The 12,218-nt window shown below is 37.2% G+C and overlaps 1 protein-coding gene across 3 annotated transcripts in view; it reads right to left on the bottom strand.

Moving 5' to 3' along the window:
- The window catches only part of POLD3 (polymerase (DNA-directed), delta 3, accessory subunit), a 44,520-nt gene that overhangs the window by 17,061 nt on the left and 15,241 nt on the right, over positions 1 to 12,218 (bottom strand). For all 3 annotated transcript variants that reach the window (XM_010848864.1, XM_010848863.1, XM_010848865.1), the window contains exons 4-8: positions 9,388 to 9,427; positions 8,020 to 8,152; positions 2,936 to 3,200; positions 2,250 to 2,322; positions 28 to 193 (exon numbers count right to left, since the gene is read on the bottom strand). In XM_010848864.1, the coding sequence (XP_010847166.1) occupies positions 28 to 193; positions 2,250 to 2,322; positions 2,936 to 3,200; positions 8,020 to 8,152; positions 9,388 to 9,427 (677 nt within the window). The remainder of the gene's footprint in view (positions 1 to 27; positions 194 to 2,249; positions 2,323 to 2,935; positions 3,201 to 8,019; positions 8,153 to 9,387; positions 9,428 to 12,218) is intronic.

Below are 12,218 nucleotides of genomic sequence, written 5' to 3'. Positions count from 1 at the left end.
CCCTCACAAGCAACAAAATTTTCCTACCTTTTTTTTTCTTTCTGTTGCATCCTAACAGGCTCTGCTTTTTTGCTAGATTTCTTCAGGTCCACAGGGGCTGCCAGCTTTGGTTCAGTGACAGACAGAGGAGGTTGCTCCACTTTTTTTTCTTCTTTCACTTCTTGTTCTGAATCCAAATTGACTTTAAGTTTATCTATAAATAAAGTATAGCAGATGATATATAACCCCGTCGTGCAATATTAATTTATCATTCCTTTGACAGTTTACTAAGTGCCAGGTAATATATTAGGAACATGGGCTAAAGGGATGAAAAACAGTCCCCGTCCTAACAGAGCTCATGGTCTAGTCAAGAGAACATTTCTCCTTTCCAACTACCACTCTAGTTGAAACTGTTTTCATTTCTGCCTCCTGCTAATCCCTCATTATATCATAGCCCCCAGGCCAAATGATAGTAAAAGTAGGACTTAGAAAAAAATGAATACAAATTTATGAAGTACCAACATTCTCATTTGTTATGAGGAAATTAAGAGTCAGAGGGATTAAAGATGTTTCCCAAGAATATGCAGCTTATGAATTATGACAGCAGAAAAGCATCTCCTTTTTATACTGAAAAAAATATGAAAAACCTTTTTAAGCAAAGAAAGATAACAGATGACGACTTCCTAATTTGTCATCAATGCTGCAATTTTTAAAAATATATAAAACATTAAGGTGTTTGTTACTGAGACAGAATTCATATATCATAAAATTTACCCTTATAAACTGTACAATTCAGTGCTTAATTCCAACACCACTATCCAATTTTAGAACATTTCATCACCTCTAAAAGAAATCCTGTACTCCACAAACCATCCCTTAACAACCTCTCTGTCTCTCTAGGTTTGCCTATTCTGAACCTTTTGTATAAATGGAATCATATAACATGTGGCCTTTTGTGTTCAGCGTCTTTCATTTTGCCATTTTCAAGGTTCATCTATTTTGTAGCATGTCTCAGTACTTCATTGCTTTTTATAGCTGAAAAGTATTCCATCTGTCACATATTGTCTACCCATTCATAAGATGATAGACCTTAGCATGATACGTTTTCACAGGAGGAGGAAGCCCTCCTTATGCACTGTGTGTACATGTGCTCAGTCATGTCTAACTCTGTGCAACCCCATGGACTGTAGCCAGCCATGCTCCTCTATCCATGGGATTTTCCAGGCAAGAATAATGGAATGGGTTTCCATTTCCTCCCCAAAGGAATCTTTCTGACCCAGGGATCAAACCCACATCACTTGTCTCTCCTGCATTGGCCTTATGCATTGGGCCTGAAATAATACAATCATGCTTTCCCAGTAACCTGAAAGTAGCAAATTTTCATTATTTTTTTCAGAATATAAAAATGTTTTATGATAGCTTTTATGGGAAATAAAAAAACTATTACCCCAATCTATCCCCTAACTACCATTTTGACCATCACAGAAAAGCAGATTTCTGACTAATTTTGCTTGCATAGGCATGTAACAAAATTGCTTCCCACAAAATCTTTGTAAAGCATTATGCTCCAAGAAGTGTGCCATAATTACCCTTCAACTCCTGCATTCTTCCTGGTATTCTGGCCACATACCCTCAGGGGATGTGTATTTGATATGAGAAGTACAGAAATATGTGATTATTGGTTCTTTTTATTTGAAAGAATTCTCACCCAAATATATATTTTTAAATAAAGGAGATCTGCTTTCTCAAAATGTAAATATTTATAAATGGTCATTACTACCTGGGCCCTCTTAATTCAAACCGAGGTCTAGTTCATTACTGTAAGTAATCTGCAAAAATAAGAAAGGCAAAAAATTTGTTTTTGCAGCCCCTTAGGAAACAGAATGGTCATACCAGGCAAACCGACAAAGCATCCAAGATATTAACAGTACACTGTTTAACCAAGCAACTTCCCTTTTACTTTAATCACTCATTTTCAAGAACCCTATTATTTAATTCTCTTTCCAAGACAGGAAGTAAAATCAAAAATAAGTAAACTATCCTTCAGGAGATCTCAACCAAACCCAGCTCACCAGTAAAATCCACTGTTCCAGTCGGTTATGTTCATCAATACACAGGTTTGTAGACTGCAAATTTATGTCAGGATGTAGGAAAACCACAGAGTAGTGTGTTAGATGGGTAAAAACTGTACAAGGTGGCCTTCACCTCCGATAAAAGGTTATTATATTAACATTCACATATTAGTCAAAGGAACCTAAGAACATGCTTACTCATAGCAGCTTTTCCAAAAAAATTGCTTATGACATTCCCCTTCCCTGGTGCCTTGGGGCCTACCGAAGATGCCTGAAAGCAAAGCAAAAGAAAACACACATGATTTTTTTTTCTGTGTTTAGGTTGTTCTTCAAGAAACAGTAAAAAATGTCAATAGTAGAACACACTGTCGTGATCATAGAGCCTCTATATTACCATGCCAGAGTGCGTACATACTAGGTATAAGAACAAAGCCAGACCACATAGTGTTTGGTATTCATCTCCAAAGCTTAGTTTCTCATAGTTTTTATAAAATTATTATCCATGAATGTGTCTAAACATTTTTTTATTATATTTAAAAACTACTTACTTTGACAGAATTAAAACAGATCAGAGGCAGTATGGTACAAAACGGGGAAAAACCTTCAGAACATTACATTTGTAATCACCGTAAGTGGAACTGCATTCTGGTTCCACCACTTAACAACAATATGACATCCAAATTACTTAACAAGATGACCTCTCCCTCACAGAATGGAAAATGAGGATTTAAACAAAGATCAAACTATCGGCCCAAGAATTAAACGACCTACACCAAAGTAGAAAAAACTAGAACTAAATATCAGAACCTTATATAATTAAACCACAACCACTGGAATTATCAAATGCTTTCTAGTTCCCCATTCTGAGCTGAGAGAAGACTTACATTCATTACTTCTTTAGCCTCTGTTTTGGTTTCCTTATTGGCATCTTGGGCTTTAGAAGCAGCTTTAGAAGCAAACATGCCCATGATTCCTTTGGGCTGCTGGGAACTCTGTTTGGGGACAGGTGGGCCGTGACCATTGGTTGTCAGCTCATCGCTGGCTTGCATCTCAGGTGATACCGGAGGATCTGACTGCTCAAGCTTTTCAGAAGAGGAGGATTCGGCAGGAGCTCTAGGAACTGCAGCTGCACACTGGATGGCACTAAACCTGAGGACAGAAATGTCACATTAAATTAACTGTCCATATCAAACCTTCCTTTCAAACTCTTGCTTCTTCTACACAATGCTTTCTAACCCTAATACTATAAAATTAGGAAATTTTACAATTAAAATGGATTTTAGAAATAAGTTTGTGCAACAAGTACTGGAGAGAGGTGAGTGAAGTCCTAGATTATACATCTTGTTGGTAATAAAACTAAGACTGAAAACAGGTGTCTTCTACCAAACTGTATGGGTATTTTTGCTTTTTTGAAAAAGCACCCTAATTCAAAATAGTAAGAATATACCAAACAATACGAAAATATTAGTAATTTCACCAACTGTGGTAAACCAAATGGTTATCTCTTATTTTTAAAGACCTCTACCTTATAGGGCTAGATATACCATAAATATTGACTAACTCAAAATTAAAGCTTTAAATATTAACAAATTTCCTGGCAACTCTCCTGACCAGAATGGATCATGCTTTAGAACACGGAATAAGCTGGGAACAGAGCCACTAGCTCCTGTAACCTGTGGTCCTTTATAGTCATTTGTTAATAATTTATAATAATCTCAACTAACAGCACCAGAGAAGTCTGCCCATAGCCAAGTGAAAAATCTGGCACACTTTGCATGCCATATTAAAGGGAACATTCATCTCTTCCTCTGTAATCACTGTAGATGTGCCTGTTTCACAAAAATCCAAAATATAGTGTTCTATGTTGTAAATGGGTAACTGATCCATCCTTCTGAAATGGTTGTACTTAAAGCAAAGTTTTCCAACATTTCCTGACAAAGAACAACATTTTATTTCCCTCAGTCTTTTGCTTATTGAGGATAGGTGAGAGCTCCTTGAGGGTGAGTATATTATTCATCCTTTGTATTTCTGGTACCTAGTACAAGACCTGGCGCATACAAAGATTCAAAGAGAGATTATTTAAGATACTGAAAGTGAGTCTTCTGGCTTCTCTCCCTTCTTTAGTGTATCATCTCAACTTGGGATGGGAGAAGATGGAGGTTAAGAAACTATGTGATGATAGCAATTACCTCAGAGATCAACCAGGCACAACTTTGAGATTAACTGGCCTAAGGAAAAAAACCTGGATAAAATCATTTAATTTTTGAAGTAACTTTAGGCTGAACAGCCCCAAGCTAGAGTTCACAGCTCCAAAAACCTTCCACTGATTTATTACAGTCTACACAGAAAAACCTCGCATTAACACAAATATTTTGCGCATCAGAGTTAAGAACAGGCGGAAGTCATTTCCTTTCAACCACCATTCTTCCTCTCTGGCCCTGCAACGCCGCCATGCACAAGGAAAGAACAACGTTTTAGTTCATTGTCAGCGTCTAAAGTTGGCCCCAAGACAACTCTTTCTCCATTTGGTCTACATTTCCACACCTTAGGGTCAGGACCAGGAACTGGCAATGAGGAAGAGACCAAGTTAGACTGGGAACATGTCTGAAGAGAGAAGAATCTGCTCAATCTAAAATATCAACTTTCTTCCTGTCATAGCACTTCTTAAAACACAGGAAACAATGAGTCAGATCTCAGTGGACCCATAATTCTCAGGACCAAACACAAACTTCTTAATTGGAAATAAATTCTTCACATTTCTTTTTTATTTGTTTATTTTCTTCACATTTCTACTGAGGATATTTTAAGTATTTAAGTAAAGTTTCATTAAAGTGTCTCCTACTATCACATTTCTACTTGCCATGTTTATTTTAGTGGTCTCTATGCAAATTTAATTTTGGACTTTTGTTACTTTTGTGTCACTTTTATTCTAGTTTCCTTACTTGCTAGATACAATAGAACTGATTTTTAGAGCTTGACATGCCAAAACTAGATTTTAATACAGATTATTTTTGAAATCTAATAAATTACATAAACATATCAGGGTGTTTATGTTTTCTTATAATCCTTCTCTAAAAGACACCAGACATAAATTACTCTTTAGCAGTATAATTATATTTATCTAATAAATATTTGTATGCCTATTACATTCAAGGTTTTAAGCAGAAGAAAAAAAAAAAGAGTCAATGTCTACCATTAATTCACTCAACAATTATTTATTTAATAGTTACCAGGTACCGTTTTAGGGATACAGTGGTTAACAAAATAAACGATCCCTATTCTCATGGAACTTACAGAAATTATTTTTGGCAATTCTATATCCACCTGGATATAGACCCAACTGTATCAGTTAATCCACCTCTTCCAGTATCGTCAACCATTTCTTCTTTTTATGGCTCTTTACTAATAATACAAGTTCAAGGCATTCTCAACTTTAAAAATGGATACATTTCCCCTACCCCCAAGTCTCAATTCCTCTGTAGCAGGTCACCTCTCTTTTTCCTCTGTTTCAGCATCGAACTTCCTAGAAAGTTGTCCCTATTTGCTATCCCACTGCCTTATATCCCCATCTACCCAGGTGACCAGAATCTGGCTGCTCCACTGAAACTGCTCTCACTAAGGCCATCACTTTTCAGTTCCTATTACATTCCACTTCTCAACAGGGTTTGATACTGTCAACAAGTCCCTCCTTCTTGAAACTCTCTTCTTAAGTTTTTAGAACTCCATACACTCGTGATTTTCCCCTTATCTCTGGCTGCTTCTGCTTAGGTCCCTCTTTTTCTGTCCACCCCTTAAAAAATAGCTATTACTTACATAGTGCTTACTGTGTGCTAAGCACTGTTCTAAGTGCTTTACATGTATGTATTCACTTAATCCTCTACAACCCTGTTAGTCACTCAGTTGTGTCCAACTCTTTGTGACCCCAGGACTGTAGCCCACCAGGCTCCTCTGTCCATGAATTTCCCAGGCAAGAATACTGGAGAGGGTTGCCATTTCTTTCTCCAGGGGATCTTCCCAACCCAGGGATCAAACCCGGGTCTCCTGCATTGCAGGTATTTCCTGTCTGAGCCACCAGGGAAGCCCCTACAACCCTGAGGTTGATACTATTATCAGTTTCATTTTAGGAAAATGAAGCAGAAAGGTTAAATAATTTGCCCAAGATTACACAGTAACTGTGGCTAGAGTTTAACTTTCTGCTCTTCTTTCATCCTATACATTCTCTCTGCATGACTGTATCTACCGCTGTAGCCCAATTAATTACCTATTTTCTCTGATTCCAAAATGTCTATCTTTACCTCTTATTTCTCTCCTTAGCTCTAGACCCCTGTATCTATTGCACTGGACATCTCCACTTGGACTCCCCATCCAGTACTTAAACTCAACATATCCAAACCCAATTCATCATTTTTCCCTTCTCCCAAAGCTTACTCCTCCTCATATATCCCCATTCTTAGTGATGGTATCATCACCCATCCAGCAATTCAAACCAGAAACATGGCCATCATCCTTAATGTCATGAAGCACCCCACAATCTCCATCATAACACACTCTCTTGGTCCCACACTCTCTTGGTACCACTACCAAACCATCCAGGTATTGATGGTATGACTCTTTAACCTATGTACCTCTCCACTCCCAATACCAACTTTATACTTCAGAGACTATCATCTCTACCCTGAATCACTGCAACATTTCTCCTTCATAGTGGCCTTGTGTGCAATTATTTCCTTCAGATCCACTTCCACCATCACAGCCAGAGTGATCTTTCTGTAATACAATTCTGATCATTTCAATCATCTGCTTCAAAATCTTCAGTGGCTCCCCTGTGCAATAAAACCTAAACTTATCCTAGCAGTCAAAGCATAGAGTCTGACTCCTTATATCTTTATTTCCTGCCCCTCACTCTAGTTTTCAGGTATAGAAAACTACTGTGGTTCTGCATAAGCATCGTGTTTCCTCTCAGCCCTATCCTTCCTCTCCCACTTCCCTCTGCCTGGCTACTTCTTCTAGGCCTTTAAGCCTCAACTTAGATGCCATACCCTTCTACAAGCCATCTCTGTCTTGACTCCTCACTCCACCCCAACAAAAAAGGCAGGGATGAGTGGTCCCTCAACTTCCTCCTACACATTTATTCCTATTGTAGCACTGTCACACTATACCGTAACTGCCTCCCATAAGACCATCAGTTCCATAAGCAGGTATCAGGTTACAATCACTCTACAGTATGTGGCATGTCACACGTACTCATCAGATCTTTGCTGAATTAATTCAAATTATCTTGCTTAGTGCATGCCAAAGTAGTAGGTGTTCAATATATGTCTGAGAATCTGCTCTGAACCCTCCACACCACCTCACAAAGTAGGCATTATTATATCCAACTTAAAAATGATGAAACGAAAGCCCAAAAGAGTTTAAGTAACTTGTCCAAAGCCACTGGGCCATTAGCAGTGAAGTCAAAACTCCAGCCCATGACCATTAATTTCCAAAACCACGTACATTATAGTCCACCTCCTCCCCATGCTGTGAAGGATACAAAAGATGAATAAGATCTGATACTGGCTGTGGAAGATCAACTTGGATGATTTTGGATGGAAGGTAGAGGGATGTCAAATTAGGAATAGTTTTTTGAAGGACAACATGTCAACTGGTTCTTGAAGGGTGGGGAGGAATTAGACAAGCAGAGACTGGGGTAAAGGAGTAATGAGGGGGCACAACAAACAACATTTCTGGTGGCAGTGACAGGATAAATACATGAGAAGCAGATTTATGGGGAGTCTACTGGGGTTTTCAATATGGGTTGTGGCTATTTTTCACCTTATGATGTACTAATAAAACCAGGCATGTGTCTTACTGCAAGATAAATGAGGTTTTACTAGACTTGGCGTTCACTCTTAAGAGGCAGCCACTGTGTAAACATCTTACAAAATCAATTCGTAAAGAAGCCCACAAGGAACATTAAGGAGCTCACTTGCTGCAGTTCTGCAAGTTGCTTTTAAGGATGTCATAGTCGGTATTGAACAGAGGCCCACTGTCCTTCAGCATGGCTTTCTGGATGCTGTACACATGTACGCTGGCAGTCACCGCTAGCTTGGACTTCACTGCTACAAGTCAACAGGAAAAGCAGTCTGTTAATACACAAACTTCATAGCATGTGGGGACTTTAACAAGAAACCCTTCTGCATTAACACCATTTGTAATCGGTGGTGGTCCAAAAAAGCTCTAAAAGGCCAAACAGTCATGTATACAGTATAGTATCAACTCTTCTGTCTGTGACAAGGACATTATGATAGGTAGGTGATTATGAGTCAGTTCTAAGTTCAGCACTGTGAGGGTATCACTCAACCAGTGGACACTCAGTAAATACTAATGAATAACTGATGCTACTGTGATGTGTTTTTTGTTTTTCAGTCAGGGTAGAATCTATATATACTATATATAGTATACATATATATACTGTATATATAGAGTATACATACTCTAGCATATATACATAGCAACTGAGGAATAAGTAATTTCTACCTGAGAAGTCTTCTATTTTAGTTTATAGAACGAAACTCTAAAACAATACTACTACTAATCAGATATGTCTTCAGAGGAAAATCACAAGAAAAAATTTTAGGTTCCATGATGGAAGGGACCATGCCTCACTTGTTCCAAGTCCCTAGTGCCTAGCATAGAGCTTGACATAGAGTAGATACTTACTATGTATCTACTGAATGAATAAATCTACCACTGTGAGAATTCAGAAAGAAAATCTTGGACATTTTCACTGTCTTGAATAATTCAGTTAATTTATAAGAAAACACTCCAGTGGTAGGCATCTTTATATACAAAGTATGACAGTGGTTTTGTCTTGAGACATCCAAGATCACGTGGCTATTACAAAATTCCTTTGACTTGGGTATTAAAAAAATAGAACAGTAGCATTAACAGTCTTGAAATAGGTAGACAAATTTAACTTAGAAGTTATACTATGCCTTTCTGGCTTTATAATATCATTCTTTAATTTTCTTCCTAAAAAAATTGCTATGGAATACAACACGATATTTAGAGATGATTGTCTTTTTATAGTTAATGAGGTGTTCCATACGGTATTTGTAAGTGTTTTACATGTCTATCACGAGTTTTGAAATTCTGTGATAAAAAGTGTTTTATCAATGTTAGCAGCTATTGGCCTTAAAAATGGGAAGTTAGTGGAGTATCATATTTTAACATGTTTCAGAAACAACTAATAAAAGAATATATGGCTCTCCAGTAAAACAGCTAAATATATATGCGATGTTAATGACACTGATGCCCTAAGAGGAAAAACTTGCTAAATCGCTAAAATACTTACCTTCCAATTTATCTTCTCTCACTACTGCAACCTTGTGGCACTGTAAGGAAATAACACTTCATTAGTATTTAAAGTATTAATAGTGCGACTTGCAGTTTTAAAGTTTCCTTACCAATAACTCAATTGCACTGGGATGTAAAATTAGAAACATTAGGTTCCTCTGAAAATATATGTTCCAGACCCATTTTTAACTTGCTTTCTTTAAAACTTCTCAATCAGGTTAAGGAAAGTGAGAGTATATATAAATCAATAACAAAAACAAAAAAACCCAAATTACAAAAAACACAGCATCTCAAACTTGCACTTTGCCTACTGCAAGGAGAAGAGGAATTTTCAGTAAGTAACATAATGAGAATTATTGTATAATCATATGGAACCAGTTAAAAATTGGATCTGTCTTATACCATGCAAAAAAAATTCATTCTAAATGGATCAGAGATCTAAAAGTAAAGAATTAAACCATATATGCACAAGAAAATAAGGGTGAATTCTTCTAAAAACTAATATAACCTGAGAATACAGAAAAGTTTCTTGACTGCAATTCAAAACCAGAAGTAACTGAAATTATCCATAAAAACTAACAAATCATTTTTGGTTAACAAAAAAACAACAATTTTAATTAAAAAGACAAATGGTCAAGTGGGAAAAATATCTACAACTTACATCACAAAGGGCTACCATACAGCTTCTAAAACAGAGAAAACAAAGACTAACAATCCTTTAGAAAATAGGCAAGAAGTATGAAGACACAGTTCACAGAAGAGAAATGCAGATGATGCTGAAACAGGACATGTGCTGTGTAGAAACAGGTGCTCTCATACATTGCTGGTAGGAATGGAAAATGGAGAGGTATTTGGCAATATTCATCAAAGTTCATATATAGCCTACCTCTAGGGACATAACCCTAAAACACTCTGGCAAAAACATAAAGCACATACACATTGAGCTATTCACTGTGGCACTGTATGTACTAATCAGACTGTAAATAACTCAAATAACTATCAGTAAGGGACTGCTGAATAAACTAAGGTATATCCATCAATGTAGGATCATGTGGCTGTAATAAGGAATGAGAAATACTTCTGCAAATACTACTGAGCCAGAGTAATGCTCAGGATCACTTACAAACCTTAAACTGCCTTTAGTCATCATATTGTTAGTAAAATTATTGGTTTTGCTTTTCTAAATCTCATGTATCTGGCTAAAGCAAATACATATTCCTTTTAATGTTAGGACAACCAAAGTTTACAACATAAGAAAAAAAGAGTAATATAAAATTGAGTAAGTTTTTTAAAAATGTAATTGTAAGTTTGAACTGAGAATATCGGTATGTCTTCATAATGCATTTTCTCTTAAAAAAAAAACAAGCATTCTTAAAAATGTCATGTTCTGCAAAATTGTACAATAAAAATTACAGAGCTTATGAGAAAAAGAGCATTAGGAACTAATCACTCAAACCTACGTAAAAGGAGCCCTAATAACAATAATTGGTACCCTCAGGAGAAAACATGGCAGCTGAGACAGTTTAGTATCTTTAAACGCTGCCTTAGGGGATATTAGAAATGCAGAAAAACAACACAGTGCAAATGCCAGTGCTAAAACAATGTAAATGAGAACAGAGCTCTGATTCGGTGGGTTCCTGTTAAGGGCAAAACAGGCGTAAGTTCAGCATCCATAAACCCAGAGCCTGGCTGGGGGCAGGCCCCTTGAGCTGTTAATCAAAAAAAAAGGGAAAATATGGCTAGTTGATGAGAGAAAGTTCCTCTTCATAGAAACATTTCAGTCAGTAAATTCAGAAGGAATGACAGAATTAAAACATCACCATTTTGTAACTCCTGGAGAACTAATGATCAAGGTAATGATAAAAATCAATCTCAGCTAAAATCATCACATGACAAGCTAATGGGGAACCTAATAAAAAATGGATCAGGCCAACAACCTCTAACATCACAAAAAGAATCAACAGAACATTTCCTTTGAAACATTCAAATAATCCTTTGGAAGACTCTGCAGGATGAGATTAGAAGGAGATTTCTACTTTCTATGTATTATTAAGCAATTTTACAATAATAATAATCACTGGAAAAATAAAATTACTTACCTGTTTAAAAAGCCATAGATAACCTACGCATCTTTGAATCAGGTCTGCTTAATCTTGTTTCTAATATACAATGACATCTGATTTCATCTACACTTGCAAATATCTAATTAACATCTGGCTTGCCAAATAGTTTACTAACAAGGAAAGAATATGCTCAGTTCAGTTCAGTCGCTCAGTTGTGTCCGACTCCTTTCGACCCCATGAATTGCAGCACGCCAGGCCTCCCTGTCAATCACCAATTCCCAGAGTTCACTCAAACTCACATCCATCGAGTTGGTGATGCCATCCAACCATCTCATCCTCTGTCGTCCCCTTCTCCTCCTGCCCCAATCCCTCCCAGCATCAGAGTCTTTTCCAATGAGTCAACTCTTCACATGAGGTGGCCAAAGTACTAGAGTTTCAGCTTTAGCATCATTCCTTCCAAAGAAATCCCAGGGCTGATCTCCTTCAGAATGGACTGGTTGGATCTCCTTGCAGTCCAAGGGACTCTCAAGAGTCTTCAAAACCACAGTTCAAAAGCATCAATTCTTCAGTGCTCAGCTTTCTTCACAGTCCAACTCTCACATCCATACATGACCACTGGAAAAACCATAGCCTTGACTAGACGGACCTTTGTTGGCAAAGTAATGTCTCTGCTTTTGAATATGCTATCTAGGTTGGTCATAACTTTTCTTCCAAGGAGTAAGCGTCTTTTAATTTCATGGCTGCAGTCACCATCTGCAGTGATTCT

Source organism: Bison bison, unplaced genomic scaffold (assembly GCF_000754665.1).
Source record: "Bison bison bison isolate TAMUID 2011002044 unplaced genomic scaffold, Bison_UMD1.0 scf7180017864276, whole genome shotgun sequence".
Taxonomy (NCBI): Eukaryota; Metazoa; Chordata; class Mammalia; order Artiodactyla; family Bovidae; genus Bison; species Bison bison.
This window is presented reverse-complemented; position numbering and strand designations above follow the sequence as displayed.